Source organism: Anser anser (assembly GCF_964211835.1).
Source record: "Anser anser genome assembly, chromosome: 2".
NCBI lineage: Eukaryota > Metazoa > Chordata > Aves > Anseriformes > Anatidae > Anser > Anser anser.
The window spans coordinates 30,023,220-30,048,718 of record NC_139721.1 but is presented as its reverse complement, the minus strand read 5'-3'; the positions used below and the strand labels follow the sequence as shown (position 1 = coordinate 30,048,718).

General features: G+C 40.4%; 1 protein-coding gene across 1 annotated transcript; it reads left to right on the top strand.

Annotated features, from left to right (window-relative positions):
• Positions 1–12,312: 12,312 nt before the first annotated feature.
• MRPL53 (mitochondrial ribosomal protein L53) lies at positions 12,313–15,185 on the top strand. Its single transcript, XM_083824211.1, has 3 exons — positions 12,313–12,510; positions 12,959–13,071; positions 14,729–15,185. The coding sequence occupies exons 1-3, from the start codon at positions 12,422–12,424 to the stop codon at positions 14,854–14,856; spliced, it is 330 nt and encodes a 109-aa protein (XP_083680337.1). The 5' UTR covers positions 12,313–12,421; the 3' UTR covers positions 14,857–15,185.
• Positions 15,186–25,499: the final 10,314 nt, after the last annotated feature.

Below are 25,499 nucleotides of genomic sequence, written 5' to 3'. Positions count from 1 at the left end.
ATTAAAAGCTGCCATCCCAGGGCAGGGCTGTACTTCCCAGACACATGAGAACATTTCTGCACCTTTGACCCAAAACGATGGCTTTTTTTTGGACAACCAACAACACCAAAATCTTGCTGGGGAGAGTCCAAAGGCCAATGATGGGATACTTCTCTCTGTGCTCCTCAAATCTGATCACTACTACCACTGCAATAAGCAACTTCAGAACTGTTTTGTTCCTAGACCTGAAAGACTGAAGGAATTCATCTGAAATGTGCTTCTTATGACGGCCTAGTTGCCTCCCATTGCTTTCCCTGCTTAAGAGATTTTGGATCCATATCATGATTTCCTCTTTCCTAACAACCATGGTTTATATATATATATATATATACCAATGCCATATAATAAAGAAACTTCATGAAGTTGATGTTCTCCTCTGAAAAAAAAAAAATCATGATTTTAAATGTTTATAGCTTTTACTCAGCCAATCAAAACCATACCTGGTACAGTACAGCCCTGTAGTAACTCTGGGCAATGCACTTTTTCTAAAGGGAAGCCTTTACCTGGGAGTTTGTAACCTCTTTCAGGGGAACTCCAATCCTTCAGAGCTGCCCCGATTTGTTACCTGAGGGAGTTGTTTGGGCACAGCAATGGCCAGACTGCTCAACTGTGCTGGCTCATGGGCAAAAAAAAGACAGGTTAAAGGTAGGTTGTTGCTGGTTGTGCTTAGGATCTGGAAACTTCTTCCTTTCTCATAACTGCATGTGAAACTCAGCCAGGCAGGCAAAAAGAAGCCTATATCCGATGGGGAAAGCATGGCAGGCAAGCTATGTGGGAAGCTGAGGTCACTTGCTGGCACAGCTGACATGGTGTTCAGCCATCCTGACCTCATCTCGCAGCTAGGTTCAGGTGAAGGAAGCTAATACAGTTAGGTCAACTTGTCAATAACTCTTGTCATTAACATCTCACTTGCAGGCTTCTGCCTTTTGTTTACTTTCTTTATGCTTGGCAGGTTGGGGCAGAAGGAAGAAAATTGTATTCCCAGAAAATCCTCCAAAGCTAGCTGCATTCTTGACTTGAAATTATTTATCACTGACCTTTTCTTCTCCTATCTAAGAGAACAAGCAAACTATCAGTTCTTTTCTGACTTGTCATAACAATAATAACACTCATATATATTCTCCTCCCCTTTATTTTTTATCATTGAGTATGCTGATCTCTACTTATAACCAACCACACGCTCCAAAGAAAGGTGGAAAAACACACACACACAAACATAGAAATATCCTTTCATTTCCTCTTTGTGGATCTTGGCAGACAGAATTGTAATGAGACTGAATCCTGTTTGGCTTCCTCATACCAGAATCTTATGTTGTAAAAACCTTACTGATGGGAGTTGCAATTTCTGTGAGATCAGTCCAAATTTATTCTCACCTCCAAAGAATCAAATTACAATATTTGCTATTCTTACAGAATCTAGTGCTGTAAGTACACTTCCTAAGACATCCTTTGGAGGTACTTTGGGATATCCAAGTCATCTACATGGGCTGGCAGACACAACATGGGAAGATTCTTATGGGAAGATCTGCACCTTTCTGTAAGATAGATGGTTGGAGGCCAGGCAGGATGCACACAGTGTCTAAAAAATACTAAGCACCCATGTACAGACAGCTGAATCCTGTCCAGGAGTGGAACACGCTGCCACTTCTATTTTTTCTCTTGGATCCTTTTGAATCCCTGCATGAATTAAGTAGAAGGAGAGACAAACCTTCCTTAAAAATGAAGGGTAGAGTGGGGGAAGTTGCTGTGGCCAACAGGTGTTATCCTGTGATAGTTCTTCATCTTCTACCAAAAAAATTTCAAGCCAGCATGTTTAGGACAATAAAAAAATATATCAGGATAGCACAAGTCTTACAAACAGGATGATAATGCAGAAAAAAGGAAGAAAAAAAAACAACAAACAAACAAAAAACAAAACAACAACAACAAAAAAAACCACAAAAACCAACAGACACTTGGATGGACAGGACCAATTAGGCAATCTTTACCTGCCAGGGAAGAAATAGCTTTGTAACAGCTAAGAAAAGCACACAAAAGACTGATTCTTTCTTCTTCAAATGCAAATAAGACTTGGAGTACATTGTGGCATGTGGCACACATGTCAGGGAAATGAAAGGCATCTGATATTTGCTTAGCTTCCAACAAGAGAGTAGCATTTTGGCACAGCTTAAGTGGCAAAGAAAAGCAGGTGTGAGGTATGAATTTCACATTACCTGCTTCTATTGCCAACATTACATGCTCTGCTACTTCAGCTGGAATCTCACATTTAGGGGGCAAAAAAATGCCATTGTGAAACATCCAAGAAAAAAAAAAAAAAACAAAAACACACGTACAAGCTCTTGTTGTTCAGCTGCAGTTTGAGAAAATGCTTTTTGGGAAAACCCATTAAAGAAAATCTGATCTGACTTGTCTAGCTGCAAAATATAAGCAAGCTCCACATAATGTTGGCACAATTAGACACAGTCATCATTTATTTGGCACATAGCATTTTTTAAAAGAATTTGTACTAACTTGGTACTAGTTAGAAGGCTATTCTGGCATTAAAGAGTGTTTATTTAGTTGTATTCAGAAATTTCAACAAGAGTTTGGAACCAATGTCACCTGGATAAATGTAATGTCAACTAATCATTGATGCTAAATGAGCAAAGGCATTGCAGTTGAGCAGTGCAGTCCCTTACATGAGCATACAGTGACAGATTAACATGCCTCAGCACATGCAATATGCAGTGAAGGTTCTGGGTGAATCTTTCCTCCCATGTTTGCACACAAAAGCATAAGAAAGAGCAGAAGCACAAGAGCACAAGAAAGTAGAAGAGCAGAAGCAGAAGGTGAATGGACCCAAGTACGCTTGCTGAACAAAATTCTCACCCTATGAAACCCCATGGACACAAGGATGCTCACCTAGGGAGTCACTGCCCTGGATGACCTCAGGAAGGACTGCATTTTGTCACAGAACTCCTCAATCAGTTTACATCAGCCTAAGCCTTGATCCCTGCTGCAGTGAAATAGCAGTGGGAAACATCATCTCCTTCTGCACGAAGCCTGGCGAAATGTACAGGTAGGTGCCCATGGCAACCTGATGCATTTTCAAGGAGCCATCAGCCTGATGTATTTCTAAGTTATCTTTCATTATGAAACTGCTGAAAATCATGTAACAAGGCATTGGGTGATTATTTTAGGGGGCTTTTTTGGTTCGCAATCTATCATTTTTGGTTTCCTGACTTCAACAGTTTCTAGATCACAACTCAGTAATGAAGTTGGCAGTTTCTCCCTTGTTTTTTTTTTTTTTTTGTGTGTGTGCCAGTATTACACTTTACCATTAATCAGCAGTTTCCAAGCAACTTGCTTCTTCACTTTGATGCTGTAATTGATACAATACTTAAAGGCTTTAAAGTGTTCCTATTTAATTGAGACATTTCTTTACTGACTGTCATCTGGAAAAAAAAATAAAAAATATTTCAGCTCAGTACCTCTGGTGTTTCTTTGGAACACTTACGCTCTGTGAAGGTAAAACAAGGCAAAATAAGCATCAGCTTTTCCAGCTGAGGTTTCAAGGAGTGGCTGAGCAGTGCTGCATGGATCACATCAGGCTCCCAAAGGGGCAGAGCAATCTCTTTAATGTATCGATAGTGAATAATGGGATTGATATCACTGTGGTATTTCATCTAAATGTGATGTATTTTTGTGCGTATGATTGTGCTGGGTGAATCCTAAGGAAAATTGCGCATACAAAGGCAAGCTAAAACTGCTTCACATTTGACTACTTTTCCTAATGGAAACATAAACTACTTTGCCATTCCCATGGCACTTCTCTTCAGAGAGCTTCCTCATTTTTGCTCCTACAATTTGATCATTCTCAGGCAATGTGGAGCCAGTTACGCATAGATTTAAATCTCAAGTTGATAGAAAGAGCTATTTTATGGCCTGCAAGAGCGTGCAATGTCACTCAAAAATTAGCAGTTTTAAGTTGTTGGTGGCTTCAGCAAGCTTCTGATAAGGAATCAGAACCCTGCTCAGCTATTTCTTTCTGTAAAATGAAATTTTAGCAACACAGAGAATGGAAAACGGTTTAGGGTAGCATTTATTGGAGTACAGCTTCTTTCTGGACCAATCCATCTTTGTGAAACTCCTTTCAGCATGGTTTCCTCCTTTAGCTTGCCCTCCCCACATTTCTAGGATGAGAAGGCAGCCGCCTCATTTCCTTAGATGTAGGGAATGACAAATATTTGTAACTAATAGCTGAGAGAACTTACAGCAACTCTGGAAACTGCTGGCTGCTGTTAGATGGTGGGTGGCAGCCTTGGGGCTCCTCAGCCACACGCAGCTCCCAAGGTGTTCAAGTGTGCTTTGTTGTGCTGGGTCTGCAACCGAGAGCAGAGCGAGGCCGTGCTAGCATGGGGCCCGTGGCTTGGATGAGCACCTAGTGGCAGGAGGTGCTGGAGAGACTGCTGACACCAGCGCTGCTGACTCACAAAGGAGCACTGGGATGCCCCGGCAGCCGGCTCTCATCTAATAATCGCATGCCCACAAACCCCCATCACTTTGAAGTATGTGGGCTCTTGGAAGTATTGTAGTGTTAGGAAGCTGAGTAGCTGCTCCTTCACTTGTATTTTTTTATTTTATGACCCCTTTAAGCCCTTTGGAGGTGCTCTAAGAGGGAGAAAGAGGATGAGTCATAACCCAGTTTTGTGAAACCTAGGCAACACGACACAGTCAGAACCACAGGTACGATAAGTGGAAAAAAATGACTAAAAATTACTAAAAAAAAACTATGACATTCCTGGAGATAAATGGTCTTTACTGAGGAACTGCATCATTAAAGAGGAAAAAATTGCATTATTGACGTAACTATGGTGAAAAAATATGGTAGAGAAGCAATATCTAAAAGCAATAAAAGAATTTCCCCAGAAGTTGATCTTCTAGAAGAAAGGTTTTACTTGAGCTATTGCAGTGAGAGTATAAACAGCTGAGAATACATTGATATCAGATAAGGAAAGTACATAACATAAAGTATAAATCCCCCAGTATGTCAGGTGACATTCGTGATTACACTCCCCAGGGGCACCCGATGTATTGGTGAGACAACACCGATATTAAAGGTCAGAAACTGTGAACACAAATCACAAGAGGGAATAAAGAAATCTCCACTCACGAAGCACTTTAATGAGATGAAGCTTCCTGTCACAGCTGTAGAGTTTATAGGTATTGACTACGTCCCAAAAGCCCCAGGAGAGGGAGAGGCAGAAAAAGCTTATTTAGACAATGAGCAGCACAGAGAATTTAAAACTTAAATATGTCACTACCAAATAGCCCAAATCAATAACTGAAATAGATTATATATATTTGTATGGGGCTGGGAGATGCAATTATTCCTCTGAGTTGATCACCTCTGCTTAATTATATTTACCTGAATGCCAAATGAAAGGCAGCACAGGGCAGGGTGGTGGAGACCTCTGGCTCATCACAGATGTCTGATGCCATAAATGTATTTTGTGAGACCCCACAGGCAGTTTCCTCTTTGCCGTGCACTACTGCTGTTCCCCAGTGGCGTGCTCACCTTCGATCAGGCAAGGCAGGAGCACCATTCTTATTAGTCTGGACAGTTATTAACTTATTAGCTTGCATCTGCATAGACAAACCTGCCTTGTGCTTGTAGCATGGGAGTGGGCTGTGAATGAACAGTAATTCTGATATTGCCAACAAACCCAATAATCATGGTGTGAGGGATTTTGTAAACATATGCGAGGACAGCTTGTGCCTCCTTCTCTGCCTTTATTTTGAAGTGGTCATCCTTTGAATATTTGCTTGAATGGCTCACACATTCCCTCTTTAATTTGCATGTACTTCACACTAGAAGGTGAAAAAAGGTAACAACGGAATTGGTTATCCTAAGGGCCCTGAGAGGTTTAACTTAGATAACGCAGCTAAAGGGGGATGAATTGTGCGTGCGCTGTCAGAAATCCAGACTGAGTGAAGTTACAATGATTTCTTCTGTTTTGGGTGATACAGAGAAGAATCTTGGATATTTTTAAAACATTAAAAATCCCTGTCTGAAAAAAAATGATCATTTGGAAGTAGCCTAGTAACCAACGCTCTGCTATCTCATACCATCAGAGTTGAACGGTGACAACTTACACAATGGTGATTAATCTTTTTTTGACCTGTGGATCCTCACAATTTTCAAGTGGAGATGGAGAGTCCTTGATCCTGACTGCAAGCCTACCAACTACTAGAATTTTCCTTTTAAAATAATTTTTCACAAAAAAAAAATTTGTTTCCACAACAAATAGTTCATAGATCACTAAAGGTCCACAGGTTGAAAACCACCACTTCAAGAAATTATAATTCCTACATCCCTTTTTTTAACTAGCAAAATATGCTTAAATAAAATTCACTGGTTTTGCTGGTTATATGGCATTCCATATTCCTAATTTCATTTCTTTAGTATAATTTCCCTGGGAATACCTATCTAAATTGTCAGCTGCTGCCTATTGTTTATATAATGTAGTTTCTGTATCTATAACAACTCCTGCATTATCCTATTTGTTCTCTTCTATCTTCTGACGTGCTTACTTCAATTAGTACAGAATAATGTAATTATTACACTATTATTATAATCACATAAGGAGATACCTGACAAATACTTTGAAATGGCTCAGATCTGTATTCTACTAATTGCTGCAGTGTCTGTGCATATCATTGACTGCGCTGCATCTGAAATTCTTGCATGAAGCCAACTGAATCATACTCTTCCTGTGCTATGCAGGTTTGTAACCACACATACATGTCTGTTATTCTAATACAATGCCAGACCAACATATTCATGATCCAGTTGCTAGGGGGTTTGTTTTATTTTCTTCATAAGTGAGCATAAAACTGCAAACAAAACGAGAGTTCCATGTGAAGGATGTTCATTAAGAAAACTGGCGTATTTAGATTTACAATACAGAATATTTTTAACATGGCCTCTCAAAAATGCAAAGTAGCTTTATATTGGAGTTACAGTACTAAATTTAGTACCGTATCACTATGATGTTGATATGTTTTCAAGTTCAAAGAAATATGGTCTTCTAGTCGTATAGGTGAAAAGAATTCTCTAGAGTGACTCTCCTGAGATTCCTCATGCTAATTAATAGATAATGAAATGAAACTAGTTACAGAAAATGGTTAGATAAAAATCCTCTATTTTGATACCGTGTTCCTTTATGTCTGCTAACGAGGCACTTAATGTTTCAACTTCTGTGTTAGGGTGGTATTCTATACTGTAATCTATGGTTTACATGTGGGTAATGTCTAGATACCTTCCTGCAGTCTATCAAAAGAGAGGTAAGAACTGATGCATAAATAAGCTTATAGAATATCAGGTGAAAGTTCCTGCCACAGAAAGTATTAAAGTGCATAGAGAGACTACCTTGGCTAGTTACCATGTTCATTTGAGCAATATTGGTATAGTTTGCTGACAATACAAATACCCTAGGACATCAATCTACAAGCACGGCTATTCTTAGAAGAAGACAGTGAAAACAAACTGCTTTGCTTACAATATTCACAACACTGAAGCATACCCTTAATAGAGTAGTGCAAACGTCAATATGCTGCTGAGCTCCTCAAAATTTGTAACAAGTTATCCCAAGCACAGACAAACCTTCAGGAAGCCTTTGAAAATATAGATCGAAATTCAATGCAACTGCTTTCTCCAAATCATGCTGTTAGGGTGGTTCTGGAAATGTATTCCCTCTTAAATTATGACAAAGTTTCTGTTAAAGTTAGGACTGTCAAACAGGAAGGTACCTGCGGGTCACTGTGTGAAAGGACCTTTACAGTCCAAATGTACATATTTAATCTACCTGGAGCTTCATGCAGGGATTCCAGACCTTAAGGTGCTAACCTTGGGTGGCTGCCACTCATTTCAGCTCATCTTTGTGCCTTGTGCTATTATGATAATGAGCTTTACTCGCTGGAAGCAAATGCATATTTTAAATCCGCATAAAAATCCAAATGATAGCTGCATGTATTCAATGTGGTATTTATTACGCAGAGAAGAAAAACAGATGAAGTGAAGCTTTTGTTTTACCTCACGTGAAGATGTAGCTATTATCATCAAGAAATCATCAAGTTACAAAAGCCAGGGACTGGCGCAGTGTGTTCTTAGCCAGTTAAATACTGCATATTATTTTAGCAAACATTTCTGCTGGCAATTGGCAACCTCAGGCAACAGAAGTACATGTTTGCAGAGGAGTAAAGAGCAACCAGGGAATCTGTTTATTCACTCCCGTAAAAGCTTCTCTTAACTGATATGCAGTTACTATTTCAGAATGAACTGTAAACCAAGCTCGTTTTAGGCAGCACTTTTGTTGGTTGAGTTTAATTTTATTTCTGAAAACCACATTAACAGCATTCAACTGTTAGTTGGTTTATTAATGGTACACAAATTCAGTAGTACTATTAACATAAAACTATGTTTAACTTTGACAATTTTAAGGGGCATAAAGGATCTTTATGAACTCTTCTTTGGGGAAATATTTTAAAAAAATCAGTAACTGACATATGGTGTAAGAATATCCAGTTCAAAGGAAGAAACAAAGCAAGACAAAAACACAGACTGGTTTATATTTTTATGACTCAGTACAATAAGCAGTGCTGTTCCAGTACAGTAGAGGATTCATCCCAGCATGTCCTTCAGCATGGCACTAGTATCTTATAACGACTTCCTACAAGCCCTCTGTGATCTTGACCTTCTCTGTCCATAGCTCTTACAAGGATATGCCTCATGACTTCATTCCCGTCAGAATGTTTTTCTTTTTCTGGAAAAAACTCTTTCTTTCTGTCAGGCACAGTGCATTGTCTTCCTTCAAGAGCCTCTTCTGGGTGGCCACCTGGGAGCATCACCTCAGCGCAAAACAGGCAGGCTGCTGGACTTGTGTTGCCTCTCTTCTTCTTAGCAGTGGCTACCTCCCCGAAGGAAGCATTACATTTTATTCCTAGACTACACAGTGTTACAGCTGGATGTGTGGACACGAAATTTTGATTGCTAAATGCTGCACCTATCAATATTTGTGACGAGACTCAGACAAAAGAAAAAAAGGATGAACACGCAGAGTAAGGAATCAGCTGAGGACAAGCACAGATAATGAACTGCAGAACCAAGTAAGTGCATGGAGGTACAATACCATACCTGAAAAGAAGCCTCGAGAGCCCTCTGTCATGCAGTGTTTTGGAAGAAGAAACTGAAAGATCATCACATTTAAAGGGAAGAAATGAATTTCAGTTCATTCAGAGCAATCAAAAGCCTTAGCCAAGATGCTAAAACCAGACATGTCCAAACTATGGAGACATCAGACTCCAAGACCTCTGAAATGTGGGCCTTTCTATAGTCATAAAACATTACAGAACAGGAATATGATAAGTAAAGAAAAGAATCCTCCCTGGATCTAGGAGAACCGTGAGGATTAATGAGAAAAGATGAAAATTGACTGACTATAATTAATATGATGGTCTTTTTCTGCCCTTCTTCATAATTAAAGTGTAAAAGGTGGCTGCATTTTTCCCTTGCTATGTATGGTGCCCAGATATAAATCATCTACAGGCTCATGACTACACTTCAGTGAAACTAACGACATGAAAATCTGTAGACTTGGGATGAGGCAACGTTTATAATAAAAAAGATCAGCCTAGTGAAAGGAATGTTAAAATTATTTCTATTATAATATTGTATCTGTTGTGCCTCTTCATGTTACTATGCTTTGGGAATGTGTATCGTTATCACCAGGTATAAGAATCATGAATCATTCAGTTTCCAAAGGATATCCCTGGAGAACAGTCTCAAATGCAGATGTTTGACTGTTCCCAGATTACTTGCTTGAGTTGGAGGGACTGATTCAAGGTTCCTCATGGACAAATCATCAGTTTTTCTGAAAAGGCATTTAAATGTTATGCTTCAGAGGTCAGTTGGAATTACTCTTGTATAAATTGAGAGTAGTTGAACATACTGGGGCTAACTACCGCCTGGGCTTAAAGGCAGATGAAGAAATGCTGTTCTTTTTAATAGCTGTGTCACCTTGCTGGCTATCTGTCTAATTTATTTACTATAAAAGTTAGCACACTTCCACCAGAATTATCATAAGCTAAAATTATTGCATCTAGAGTGTGTGTAGAGAAAAACTTGCTTGTCAACATGTAAGGAAGGATACACAGTCCCTTGGTTTCCATTCACAGACACATTACATTCTTTGAAAATAGCATAGAACCTTTCTGCTCACATATACCTGTTTTTTCATGTTACTGCAAATCTCTCAGTCTTCAAAAAAAAAAAAAAAGTTTAAAAAGGCAGAAGTGGTTTTCAGTTATCCTAAAAAGATAGCTTAATAAGAAAGATGTATTTTTCACTGCTGACAATAAACTTCTGGTAAGGAAAAAACATTTTTTTCTTCATTTAACTGTGCAGCATATATTAAACATTCTACATTAAATTACTATAAAAATACAATAGGAGGAAATATAAAATATTTTTGCCGTGCTATTTTGAAGTCATTAAGTGTCATAGTACCAACAGCACGTAGAGTAGATCCCTTAGAAAAATCAGTGATCATTATTTCTTCTCAGTCCTTTACTGATGCTATTCCTTCAGTGCTCTCACAGAAGCTGATGGAAATTTTGCTACAGATTTTAAATAGAATAGATTAAGCTCTTTGTGTCATGATAAAGATATATTGACATTTTGTAAGTTACTTTTAACTCCTAAGTATAAAGTATTCCATTTACCTGGTCCTGGATCTGTTCCTTTATATCTTACTCAGGAAAAGTTTCTATTAACATCAGACATATATTGGTTATAGAGGATTCTTTCAAAAGACATTTCAAAGAAATGTATTGTTTTCCCATAATAGAAAGACTACGATTAAAAATGAGAGAGAAAGACAGAGAATAAAAACATTAAAACTATATTGACTCCTCTGAGTTTAGTTTTACTATTTAATTTCTATTGGCTAAGTCTCAGTGAAGAGAATGATTTTTCTTAATAACTGTGTAATTTAAAAAGAGCACAGAGGACTTCCAATAAACAAAGATAAGCTTCTAAGAATAGGTTACCCTTTACAAAGGATGCTAGATATTCAATGCATTTCCTGTAGATTGGAAACATAGGTCTGTATTGAATATTAAAATAAAAATTCACAACGTGTTCAAATGCCATTACTACTAGGTTTATTCCACCCTATCCCTAATCCTTAATAAGATCTCAATAGCATTGAGCAGAACAAAGTAATGAGACCATTGCAACAATTTATCAAGGAGGTTTCTGCCATCTAGTGGAAAATATACAGCTTACACCAACCACACGAATATTTAAAACCTTTGTTTAAAGATTGAGTATCTAACCTATCAGAAAAAAATGTATTCACTTCCAATACAACAAGCATCCCTTCTGGTTGATATATTCCAAAATATTTCCTCTAATTTATCCTTGGTCATATTGCCTACACGTTATATTTATCCTCATTGATATCCTCATTTACTCAATCATATTGAATAAACTACAGTACTTGTGAATGACATTAAAATCTGTCGCTTAATAGGGATAGAAGTAAAATTAAAATAAATAAATAAATACAGACTTCCAAAGCAACCTTACTTCTTAAGTTTATGGATAAAATACGATAGCTTCCCCGTAAGTTTCATTCCATAACCTCTGCTTATGGTATGCAATTTTAGTGGTACTGGCGCCCTGAGCAGATCCTTTATGTCAATTTTACGTTAAAAGCTTGCCTTTTTTCTCTAACTTTATCTACTGGACTAACAAAAATATTACCTCTTTCCATATACTTTTTTCCCCTCTTTTTAGTATCATTGGAGGATCACAGTTACGCCTATAATATATTAAGAGAACTACTCCAATTAAGAAGTTCCTAACATGGAACATCATCAGAACAAGTGCAAAACATAATCAAGGTGTTATTCCTAAGCGTTAGGGCAGACAGCTGCTGTTGGCACATCTAAAATCAAACACTATTTAGGAGCAGGTCAGTACAAAGCCTTGAGGCAATAGTGACTGCAACGGTTTCTGCTCGAGCAGACCTTCACACCCGAGGAGGTGTTTATGCTGTTTAGGTTTGGGTACTTAAATCCATGCCTAAACAGGCATTTAGGGCACTACACAGTCGAAGGAAGAGTCGGTTGGCCTCTCTCCTTTAACTATACACAAGCACAGCTTGGAGCGCCCCAGATCATTAAATTAGGCTTGTAGGGACACCCGAGTAGGAAGCCGCCTCAGAGCCGCCCCGCGGACTACATTTCCCAGGCGGCTCTGGGGCAGACGGCCCGCCCGCCCACTGATCGCCTCTGCGAGGGGGCTGCTGGGAGTTGTAGTAGAGGGGGCAGCGAGAAGATGGCGGGCAGGATCAACGTAGTGCTGCGGCCGGTGAAGAGCATCGTGGTCCGCTTCTGCCCCTTCGAGTCCAACGTGGAGAGCACCAGGTGAGGGGTTCCGGGGGGCTGCAGCGGCCCCGGCCCCCCGGCAGCGTTGGTGTGCCCTGGGCCTCGGGCCTGCGCCCGGCGGGGCGGCCTGGGCCTGCGCTGAGGAGCTGGGGGGCGGGGGGGGGCACGGTGACCTTGGGGTTATTTCAATTAACCCCAAGTTAATTTAAATAACTTATTATTAACCCAGCTGGGAGAAATGCACTGAAGTTTTGCAAAATTCCTTCTACGTGTTAGTATATACGGAACATCCATCTGGATTTTTACAAGAAAAAAAAAAAATTCATAAAAAGTACGTCTGAAACTATCAAATACAAATTCCATTATGTTTATACTTTTGTCACCCTGCCATGTCAAGCTGTTCAAATCAGCTTTTGAAATATTTTCCATATGTTTACTGTAATTTCTACCGACCGTGTACTCAATATATCTTTAAATACATTTTCAGAAAATTTCTTGAATGTATAAGCCGTAAAAAAGTACAAGCCACTAACAGGAACTGCGAAGTGACTGCAGATGTGAGACACGACGGGTCTGAACCACTTGTAGATGTTATGTTTGGTAAGAAATTCTTTTTTAATCTTTACAAAAAAAACCTTCCAAGTTTGTGTTTTTACAGCGTTTTCGTCTCCTTTACAATACTTTTTGCTGTGGTTACTTTTTTTGGTTCTGGTCCACACCTAAACGTTGTGCAGCAGGAGAAAAAAAGGAAGAGGTAGTCACTGACAGTTTGATATATATAGAAACATGTATGTTTGTCTTTGCACTAGTTAGATCTGGTGGGGTTGAGTCTGCTTTTGCAGTAACGTACTTGTGGGACCACACAATCAAACAGAGTTCCCGGGAAGGAAGTGTAGCGTTGTTTTGATGTAAGAATCTGTTCACTTTGTAAATTTTTGTTATCTGTGGTGGAGGTATCTTGGTCTTGAGAACAGAGAAGTTTAATACTTTCAGCTGCTTATACAATTGAGTAACTTGTTATGTAGCTTGAAGGAACTGCTCGTATAGGACCATACGTGTGCAGGTGGCCTTGCAAAATGAGGTCAACTGGAGTACAATGAATTTCTCAGTTTGCTTTGAGAGTACAGTGAGGAGGAAGGGATGATGGTGGAAATTTCCTCAGTTCTGGAAGCAGCCCAGATTCAAGGCTATGAACAGATGGCTGTAATCTGCTTTTGTCCTTTTCTCTGGCTGCATCTTCTTTCCTACTGTGCTGTAATGGCCCAATATGGCATGTAGCCCATTAAAGTTTTCATTATTATTTTTTCCTGTTACCCACTTTTCTTTAAGCTTTTATATATTTAGTGAATCACAAGAAATGCCAAAAGTGCTGAATGTACTTAACTTTGCTGAGGAAAGCCAAATTATTTTAGTGTTGACAATGGTTGTTTCTCCCTCCCCCATGCCTCTGCCTTTCACATCCACGACTCTAACTGTGATGTATTAAGACTTAAGCGGTAAAGCTTAATGTTTTCTAGTGTAAAACAAAAACAATTTATTTCACTAATGCCAAGAGCTCTGAACTCTTCACTTTCTAAGAGCCGATTTTTTCCAAGTGAAGTTTTCAGCCCTTGCAGTTGGCAACTGTTACTGGAACTTGGATGCCCTGCATGGTATTGCATTATATAGGTTTGGATACATCTTTTATATTTGCAAATCTTGTAAAATTAAAAATTAACTTAGGTACTGCCCTTAGTTTCTAATGCTCCCTCCCTGTTTTAAAGTGGTATGTTCTTTTGTTTGTTCTCAGAATTTTAGAAATCCTAGTGCTCTCTACTTTTTGTTGTTACAACTAGCAGATTGTGTAAAACAGTTCACTGTTTGGGCTAAAGAAGTAAGTGAAATGGACCATATACAACATGCTGCTAAACTGCTGAGCCATGTGTGGAAATTATGCCTAACACTACCTCCTGCTAGATAATTTTGAGGGTATAATGTGAGGCACTCTTATGAAATATATGTTCTTACCATAGATACATCTAGAGAAAATGTTTATTTTTGAATAATGCAGTACAGAAATAAAGATTACATGCTCATTCAGTGCAGTTTAATATATTTGTTTGTTGTGTAATAAGATTTCTTGGTAAGTGGACTACCTTCTAATCAGACAAGATGAACAGGGTATTTGGATTTATGTATACAAACCACAACTGCACACTGAAGTAATTGTGGCTTAGACTTTGAGTTCTTGAAATTTCTTTCCTTCTTTCCTTTACAGCTGATGGAGACCGATTGATAATGAAAGGAGCCAACCTAACGACAGTAGAAATGTTAACAGCACTGGGGTCCAGATGTAATACAAAAGAGCTTAAGGCAGAACAGAAAAGCAAGAAGAAGAATCCCTGAAGAACAGAACGACAGCTGTGTTTGCATTTACATGTGTTAAAACAGGAAACTGTACAGAAGGATTTCTCCGATGCAACAAATTCTAAGAGAGATGGCTGAAACACTGACCAAGTTAACGTAGAGCAGAATGAACTATTTAAATGTTCTCCTGCCTTCCATGAAATGAAGGCATAATGCATCGACAATTCATCAGTGGATCAGAGTGACTCAAGATGCGTGAATGCATCTTTCTAAGCACCTGCCTCTGTCATCTGCATGTTGGACTAATATCACATATATTTGCATATAACTACGAATACTGCACATTAGTTAATAAATACTAAACTGAAGACAGGTCTCTCTAGATGTTATTTCCAACAATTTTTCTATGTGTCGGAACACAAAATATTACAGCAGTTATCATTTGTGAAAATTATTAAATATAAATATTTGAAGAAGACTTCAAAAGTATTCATCATTGGCATAGCTGAGGAACTGCAAGCTGCAAATACAGAGTAGATTTTCTGATACCCAGTTTATATTACCTCTGTTGCTAAGTCCCTGCCATTTTCTTCTTCTGTTTTTCAAGAAAGTGTGAGATTTGCTATATGTAAATTTAGCTCAGCAATTAAAGTAACAAGGTAATGGGACTGTGAACACACTGTAGAGCTACTCATCCTGCATAAAAGTAGCAAAGTCTAGCTCAAAGGGAAGCATAAGTTAGTGTTTTTGATAATTGGAGAAAAGGTCTATCTTTGAAGTTCAGTTTTGTAAGATTTTTGTAACTCAGTTGTGGGAGATTTCATTAAATATTTTATAAAGATCAAAGGGAGAGCTTTATTTGGTGTTTATAGCCCAGTGTCCAACCCTATTATTTATTAACGTAAGTGCTTAGGTGTCTCATCTGTGTTGCAGAGCTCTGTGGGTTTGGAAGGGCTGATCTGTCCTCAGGCTGTGCAGGTGAAGGTGTCAACAGCACATGCATTTCATGTGCATCAGTGTTGTTCTAGTTCAGTTCTTAAGGAAAATGTGATCAAAGCTCCAGTTTCAAGAACTGCAGGTGCAGTCCTATTGAGGCATTAGTTCTACCTGTTGTTAATCAGATGCTCGACTTTATATAAAATTTTAGTATGTACATTTAGTCGTACATTTAGTATGACATTAATTTGACGGCAGACTTAGGGCATGAATCTTTTATCTAAAACTAATCTGAACTTATTTTTGCCAAGATTTGTAAATGGACAGTGTCCTTTCTGAAAGCAACGTTGTTTTATCTAGCAGCAGTTTTAAGGTCTGTCTTCACAACTTCTTCACCAGGTTGTTGAAGTCAAGGTGATCTCTATCACCTTGCAGATGAAGGCTCAGAGCTGTGCTAAACACACACCTGTGATGTTTTGTGGTGGCCTCTTCTGCATGTTTGCAAGAAATAGAAGAGGGTGAGATAAAATGATTGGGGCAGATAGGTCAGTGAAATTCAGACACAGGAACAACACGTGTGAACTACTTTGTCTGGGATGAATACCTTCTCTGCAGTCTGTTATCCTTTATTATTATTATTATTATTCATTTATTTATTTATTTATTTTTAGTTAGGCCACCAACTCTTTGAGGTGGTTTCAGAATGCTGAGCTCCTGAACCTACTACTGAGCTCCATTCTGGTGAAGGAGTTATGAAAACATCTGAAATTCCTTGAAAGGACTGCAAGTCCTGTGAAGCTAAAAGAGTATTTTAGAAAGTGAACAAAATAGGAAAAGAAGTTGTTCAAAGGACAGTTTGAGTTCCTTTTTTTTTTTTTTTCAGTTTAGAGGAATATTTTGTGGCAAGATGTTACCTGAATTAGTCTTAGAGAGAAAGTGAGAAGTGGAAAAACACTGAAGAATTATTTTAATCCCCAGTTAATCATGTATTTGTATGCTCGAAAGGTGATTTTTGTGATCTTTTAATTTTTTAACAGTTTGTCCAACGATTAAGTAAATTATGCAAAGGTTGTCTGCAAATGTGAAGCACTTGTATGCATCATAAACAATTAGCCATATATATGCCCTTAGAGAATAAAACAGGGGTTAAGTAATATTAAGGTTCTAGAGTGTTTATATTGGTCCAAGATAGAGGTTTATATATGTGACAGGGAGAGAGAGAAAAATGAAGGTCCCAGTTCAGCTTTTTACAGCCAAAATAAATCTCCTCTGTTGAAGGAAGATTTTTTTTTTCTTTAGCCTAATGGAGAGGCATCCAACTCTCTATAGACAAAATCTTTTCAGGTATTTTAACCCAGAGGTGCCCAGCTTTGTTGCTTAGATCAGGCAAAAGGCCGATAACACAGTTATTGAGAAATGACTGACAACTCGGTGGGCAAAGTGTAGGCTGATGCTGCCTTTGCTGTGTGTGCTATTAGCTACAATTTGCAATGGTAAAAGTACAGTATGTTTTGTGCATGAAAAAAAGTAATTTTCTAGGATTCAAATATGTAACATAAAGGAAAATGTACAGGATAGAAAAACAAAGCTAAGAACGTGCATTCTCAAGACTACAAGATAGTGAAATTATACAAGCAATAGGGGCAAGAGGGTACTCTGATTATTATGTTGCTATGTAGAAAATTATTCTCCTTGTACTCTGCAGATAAGAGTGCAAATTCATTTTTAAAGTATATTGAAGATAATCTTTAATGAATTTATTCTTTAAGCATTCAGATAATTTTGCTGTGAGCTCTTCATGCAGTATCAGTTTCTGCTCCTGTGTGACAATGAAACAAAGCAGAGTGACCGGCTGCTCAGACATTTTATCGACATCCACAGGCTAGGGGTGTGGATATAGAGGGTATTAAGGTCAGTCATGCAGAACAAGGCAGGGCTGGATGAGCATTGACTTTGCATGTTATTATTGTCTGACCCACAAATGTTGATGATAATACCTCGCCAAAATGTAGCCACCTGCCTAAATATAAAAGGAGCTGGAACAGGTCCTTAAAACACTGATTAACTAAATACAAACAGCACACCATGTTGGGTAAGTAGGATGTCTGATAGCACGTGATGACTTTAAAATGTTTTTAGGCATCATGTACTCATCTCTGAAAATCATCTGCCCTATTGGATGTGAAAGAATGCATTAATTATGGTTTGTCCTAGTTTTTCACCTGTACTCTAAATCTTGAATGAGCAACGAATGAATATGGTATAATGAAGTGAAAATTGAAAAAAAAAAAAAAGAGAGAAAGAAAAAATAGATTTTTTTTTTTAATTTTGCTCCCAAAACATATCTTCCACATGCGTATACACGTGCACAGGGAGGGTACATCCCTTGTAATTGAGGAATTGCTGGCTTGCTGCCCACCTCATCAGCTGAATGCACAACCCTGGATGCCAGGCCCGGCTTCTCCACGGGGTGGTTAGGAGTCACCTCCAGGCCAACAGCTTGCCTACTGACAGTGCCTCTCTCAACTGTGCTTTCATCCCCTCCTTTCTTCTCCTGGCTTAAGAGCCTTTTTCCTTCCTGCAACTATTTGATCTCATCCGCTCTTGTCTTTTCCCTCTGGGAGGCCTGAGTCAATCTTCTGAGCCCTTTTTGCTGTCCGCCAGGAGCTTGCAGTAGCTTTGAACAATTGCGAAGCTTTGCTTCTGGTAGACTCTTGCTTGTTCTCTTCTTCTCCCTCAACCTTGTTGGCTCTGTACACTGAGGAATGTTGGGACACAGCAGCACTTTGCGGAGCCACTTTGCTCTCTGATTGTCTTTTACCTAAGAGCAAATAATCTTTACCTTGAGCTGGCCTTCTCAAGGTTTTACAAAATTAAGGCTGTGCTCAGGGATAGATATTAAGAGGTATGAAGGTGAATGAGTTCCCATGTTGATCTGTCTTGATCATGTCTTGTTTTAAGTTTCAGAGTGGTATTTGAAAGCAGGGTTAACGTGAACTTAGAGGCTCTGCTTGGCTGAAACACTTCCCTGCGTACTGGCAGTGCTGCAGACAGGTTAATGGCATATCAAATGGGGGGCTGTGTTGTGCTTCGTGAGGGAAGGTGGGTGTGCTTACATATGAAATGAGCATTTCTTTTAAGACAAAATAGCTAGAAGAACAGAGTGGCAGACCTGCTTGTGAAAATGCTTGGTCAATAGGAACAAAGCCTGGGAAAGGCTGAGTCCTTCGTGGACAAGTTTTCGTACCTCAGTCTGATGATCTTTGCAGGAAGTTCAGAGGACAGGCAGGAGACAAAGCAGCACGTTCCTTCTTGTTCCTTCTTTACCCAGTTAATACTTCTCTGTTTCTTTTGACTCCTACACCCTTTTTCAGCAGGGGATGAAAGACCAACCCGACTTTAAAAATAGCATGGCCTGCAAGAAAAACCAGCAAATTTGTCATGTGAAACACAGTTCTTCCTCAAACTGTCTTTTCATTACTAGTAAGTCTGAGTGGTTCAAATCACTTGCATGAATAAAAGAAACGTTATTTTCATTGAGTTTTTAAAGTTTCTTTTTCTAGGTGGGACTTTAGAGAACTTCTCTTCAAAATCTGCTTCTCAGACAAATCCCACAGTATTTACTAGAAATGGAAAATTAATGAATTGTATGGCTATTTCTGCCTTTCCTTCATATAGCTCAGCACCAAGTTAGACTGCTCCCTAGTATATGCACATATAGGGAAGGGTACCAGAAACAGTATTTTATGGCAGAAACATAGAAGAAAAAAAAAATCAGGGAACTAAGGTATTTCTTATTAAGGTTACCTTAATTAATAAATTAAGGTATTATTCCTCCTCACAGATTTTCTGTGGCCTAGGTTTTAGAAATGTAAGCTCATATTGCAAGAAGGAATCAAGGACTTAAACCCAAATACAGTGAGGCTTTTCAGGTCTAGAAGAGCAAACTGGAAAATACCTGCCTATCCTGCACGGTTGCCTGGGATGCCAGAGGCAAGAATTTTCTTAGAAGAAGATCTTTTGAATACAAGTCACGTACTTAACACACTTGGCAAACTTGGCATGTTGGCAATGGGAGCGGGACGGGACAGCAGTATAAACTATCTGTAGCTTCCAATTTTTTTTTCTAGGTTCCTTCGGCAGTCTGTGAAAGAGAAAGGGCTTTCCTGCAAGGTGGGTCAGAACTGGAAGCTGGAATGACACCCCCAAGAGTCCATCCCTGCCCATGGTGTGCAACCATGAGTAGACTGCTTTTTGGCAAAAGTTAGCTTTCCTGCGCGGTGATCTGGGGATCTATTTCACACTTAAGCCCTTGATGCCCCAGGACAACGTCCTTTGAGAGACCCAATCCATTAAACAGGCTACGCATAATCCTAACAATTTATGATGAGGGTTTTGCTCAACGCAGAGAGCAGCAGTCATGGTCCCCCTCACTCCAAAGCTCCTGAGAAAGGAGTTGTCACCTACATCACCCCTAAGAGGTGAGGAAGGGGGGTTGGGGCACCTTCTGAGGCTGTGGCAACATTACACCCAGCACTCTCCTCATCTCGGTGGAGCCATACTCCCATTCTGGCAGTAATGGCCAAGGTAAAACACGTCAGGGATGGCACAGCTCTTCCACAGCCCCTCGTGTGACTGATGTGCCTCTGTGCAGGGTGGCGAGTTGTGGAGCTGGGCAGAGCCTGGCAGAGGAAAAGCTCGGTCCTCTTGAGAGGCGAAGACCCTGCCTCTGTGAAGGGCAAGTGGCTGGGCCTGTGATGCTCTCCTTGGTGAAACCCTGAGAATGAAAAGCAGTGCAATTATTAAAACTTTAAAACTTTTTCCTGAGGTTACCTTTAGAATAATCAATTAATATCCTTGGTAATGAAACTTTCCTTAGAATATGTAACTGAAAATGAATACTAAAACTTTATACGTCCTTTCTAAAATCCAGTGGGCAGGCCTGCAATTTGTGATTCTAAATTTCATATGCTTTCATATGCTTAATACTCATTGTTTGTAGAAATATTTCTTTCATCGTTATTTATTGCAAATAATTTTGCCATTTTTTGTCCTTACCATAACTCTATGTCCTTATTGTTTGAGAACACAGAAAGGACAAAGTAGGTTATTTTTATTTGGTTTTATAACCAAATAGAGTTTGGGGCTAATGTTTTGTACATCTGAGTTTTCTAAAAAGCCCTGCAGATTGTTACCTTTCTGAAAGTCTCATCTGTGAGCAGGTGTCCCCTGCTAATAAGCTATGGATAATGGACAGCCTTGGACAATTTGTAATCATCCCGATTGTTTTTAACATTGCAATGACTATTCTGACTATGAATTTCAGAAGTGAAATAAAAATGTGTTTATACTAATGTGTGGATGTTTGCTCTTCAGAGTAGATATTGCTGCTAAATAAAGAGGATTTTTCAAACCTTCCAAAGTCAGACTCAAGCTCGTATATCTGAAGTCACCGTGAGGTGAGCTGGAACTGAGATCAGCCCATTTTTGTCTGAAATGAGGAAAATGAAGCCTGGAGTTGCTCTCCATGGTCACTTTGGTCTCTGATGCTCTCCCTGTCATTCAGCCAAGGCACTGCCGATGAGCTGTCACAACATCAGAGCAGGAAACTTTCCCCTCGATGTAAGCATTTCCCTTTAAATTTGCTTTGAACACGCTGATGACGGCGCAGGGGCCACGCGCTGAGGCTGACAGTGTGCTAATTGCATTACGTTAATTCTCCGAGGCATCAGCAGCGCCCGGGGCACCCGTTGGCTGGCACTGCAGCCGGCCACGCGTGAACCAGCCCGTCCCTGACAGCCAGCCACCGAGCGCCTATGTGGCAGCCTCCACGTCCAGAGGGAGGGCTCCTTGGAGGAAGAGGAGCTGGAGAGTAAACTGGCTTTGTTTTGACGTGAAAGCCGAGACGCGTTGCGCAAAGCCCATTGATAAAACACAGGCCGTGCCCAGCCCGGTTAGCTCAGGGTGATGCAATGTCTACACTCCAGAAGAACTTAAATATATTGACATACAGATGAAAACATGCAGGTTCGTGTGTTGCTTCATAATCCCTGGTCTGGAATTGCCCAAGTTCAGAGCTCCTCACATGGAGGAAAGCTTACCTACGCCAGCCATGCAACTGCAGCACGTGTTTCATCATGTCTACCCATGATGACATGGCGGGGAAGGGAAAACCACACTTGTACAACCAGGAAACAGAAACAAAGCTGTGCCACCTATGCAATTTTTCCCATCCATGCCTTGGGGGGTGAGTAACTATTATTCATGGACTGTTTGAATTTATTTTACAGCTAGATGTAGGATGAAGAGTAGAATTTGGGCTGTGCTGTCCAATTTTCCTGGCAAACTCTTAAGACTTTCTTAAGAGGTAGTCTTGTCTAGAAAAAGCATACTGCTTAGGAAAGGTACTATATATGTGTGTGATATGTCTGCACACTGGAAGGAAGGCAAGATCCTCCCTTTTACACAGTCGGGCAAAGCACTGTGCTATCAGATTGGGTTCCTTCCAAGTTAAACATATGGGCATTTTAATGAGTAAAGGTCTAGGGAAAAAGTTGCATCTCCCATACAACCTAATCAGTGATACGTTGCAGACAAGCGAGGTGGTGCTCTGCCCTGCCCAAGGAGCAGGTATTACGACTCTGAAAGACAAAATATGGCTTGGCTTACATGGAATGGGCAAAGCTATGGCTACGTGAAGAGAAACCTCAAACACTGCTGGTCACGGCTTCCCAGCTCTCGTGTCAGCTGAAGCGTCACTGCGCGACGTGCAGTAGCCCAGAGGAGTAGGACAAAGGTCTCTCTGCACTCTTTTCCTTTGGTCCTTTTCTTTGCAATTGGTAATAAAGGACTGCAATATCCTCCCCTCCTACAAGATGCAAGGGCTTGGCTGCCTTGGAAAAACATCCTCTCTGGCAGGCCCAAACTGCCAGACCGGTGGTTGCTGCCGACTGGCTACGTGCTGTCCGTGCAACTAACTTCCATGGAAAATTTTACACTTCTCAGTGTTGCTTCAGTTCTTCTTCTCTTGGACCACGTATAGTCTAACGTGGAGAAGAGGACAACTTCCCTCACAGAACTTAAGCTGTCTGCACTGAAACAGTAATATGTGGCACGGGAATTGAACACTTTCAGGTTTGAACATATGTATTTGCTGCTTCTCTTGGGATATGTGTAGGGAGGAGAGGAGGCTAAACACAAAACATACCAGACAATGATGTTAGCATCAAATTAGGCAGGAACTGGGATTTACACAAAGAGATCCCCATGGCCCAAGCATCCCTGAATATCTGACCATTTCATTTTGGCTCTCAAAGGAAGTAACTGCATTCCATCACCTTTCAAACGTTTGGCCAATATATGTACAATATTGCTGTAGTAGCAAATCAAGTATTTTTGGTAGTCCAGTCCATTTGTACCTTACCCAAAAGGACACATCTTTGGTCCTTATAGTTAATTTGTTTGATACAAGACATACAATGAATTTCGGCATTCTCCTGTTTCAAAGAACTTTTGAGATGTGGCATTGACAGAATCACAGCCAGTAATCTATATAACTGGATTAATTTGCAAAATGCTAGATTTCTGTAAAAATTGAGGGATTTTCACCGTATCCTAACAGTCTACTTTTCAGAAAAGAGATACAAGACTCTTCTTTCATGTTCTATCTTTTATGAACATGCCTAGACTTGAACAGTTCGTAAGGAGAGTAAATCAAAACAAAGGACTTGTGGGAGGGTTCAAAACACAGCAGCATTCTGCACAGGTACATAGGTGGATCTCCCCATCCTTCAGATCCAGGAATACCGTCTCACCACTAGATGGAAATAGTGGATTTTACATCTTCTGTCGCACTATCAGCATTACCTACATAATGTTTGTATATCATAAGCCATCTGCAGGCAGTGCTGCAGGAAGGTGGATCACAAATTCTTTGCTAGCATAGGTGGATGAAAGCCAAGACTTCTATTTCTAGAAATCGTCCCCATTTTACAAGACTGAAGACTTCCTAATTCCTGAAAGATGATTCTGTTTGATCCCTGATCTAATTGCTTTTAATTTAGCCTTTCTGTAAACAACCAGAAGGGAACTGCAGGACAGGCAGCATTTTGGTTCCGCTAACGTGAATTGGGCAGTAAACTTCAGCCTAATTAAAGAAAAAAAAAAAAAGGAAGAAGATAAAAGTGGAAGGAAGCTGAAAGTCTTGTGTTTCAATATTCCTGTTTAATGACAAAAAAAAGCAATGTGGCTTGTTGCCTTATGACCAGACGCTATAGCTTTGTTTGCATATTAAAAGAAAACATACAGTCAGAGAAGTGGAAGGTAATTAAAGGCAGTTCAGTAGGGAAGGTTACATAGAAGTACTTAAAAAAAAATCACAGCTGAAAAATGAGCTGATTATTTAGTGTATGATAAATCTGACCTTTTCTAGAAAGTATTAAACCTTTGAACTGATGCAGTTTTGCTCTATGACACTGCATCACTGCAAGACGTAAACAGAAGCACCAAAACATCCAGATTCAGGGCACCCCTCCATCTTGTGGTGTTCTAGAACGGGCACAGAGACCTTGCTGTCTCCTCCGGTTTTGACACCCCGGTTTCAAATTCCTTCACGAAAATACTGGCAAAGAAGCACATAGCCACTGCTACTATACCAAAAAAAGCTCCAGGCACTGGGCATATCTTCAGATTTTTATTTTTCTGGCTGGGAGATGCTGGCTCTGGGTTTCACCCAGATTGATGCAAGGCCAAAAGAGACGCTGATCGGCATAATCCCGATGATGGGAACAAATCTTTGGGGTACATTGGAATCAGGGTTTCTGTTGCAACTCAGAAATAGAAGCTTTCTTCCAAAATATGACAATAAGTCTCTCTGTGCACCTGGTGGAATTTGAGAGATGATTGGCCCAAACTTCACAGGGCCCAGTAAATATGGAAATTTTGCGATGGTGTTGGTTAGCAGCAATGGTAACTGCAGTGCTTTTCTTTAAGAAGTGGGGATTAGGGTACTGTGGATCATGACGCACTCAGATCGAGGTACTAAATCTGCATTTTCCCTGTGCTAAAGCATGAAGTTTCACGAAGGCTTTGTTTTTTAATGTGTACCTGCATGTTTCCTGTACTGATCGATGGTGCTTGCTGTCACTGCATGTCTATAACAGGTCTTCTGGGTCTGCAGCACGCTGCAGATTGCTGGATTTAGTGACATGGGATGTACCAATGGGATTTGGGGGGATAGTGGGAAGACCTGCAAAGGAATCCCATGCAGTTTGGGGATGCTGACTCTTTATTGCCCTCTCTCCGCACCACATGACGCCCCATGCTCGTTTCTGCCTGATTTATCACAAAAATACCATTGTTACTATGATGTGATTCTGTGATCCCTAACAAGCAGCGCAGTTTAGGATTCATCACCCCAGACTGCAAAAACCTCCTTGGGGCCCAAATCCCGGCGACCAGCTTCGTACCAGAGCGCACTCCCCCGCCGGGCCCTTTCCACAGGCGGGAGGCCGGGGGAAGAAGAAGAGGAGGAGGAGGAGGAGGAGGAAGGAGAGGAGGAGGAGGAGGAAGGAGAGGAGGAGGAGGAGGAAGAGGAGGCCGGGCAGCACCGCGGCGAGCCCGCTCTTGTCACGGCCGCCGCGGGCGGGTCTCGCCGGGCGGGGGCTCGGCGGGGAAGGGGCTGGGGCGCGGCGGGCGCCCCATTGGCTGCGCCCGGCCCCACACGGCCGCGGCCCGGCCATAAAGCC

What these genes read in the sequence shown, in the direction of transcription:
- MRPL53 (XM_083824211.1), top strand. Translation starts at nt 12,422, where the DNA reads ATGGCGGGCAGGATCAACGTAGTGCTGCGGCCGGTGAAGAGCATCGTG. An exon ending in TCCAACGTGGAGAGCACCAG is followed by an intron (nt 12,511 to 12,958) that starts GTGAGGGGTTCC and finishes ATACATTTTCAG; the next exon opens with AAAATTTCTTGAATGTATAA. An exon ending in ACTTGTAGATGTTATGTTTG is followed by an intron (nt 13,072 to 14,728) that starts GTAAGAAATTCT and finishes TTTCCTTTACAG; the next exon opens with CTGATGGAGACCGATTGATA.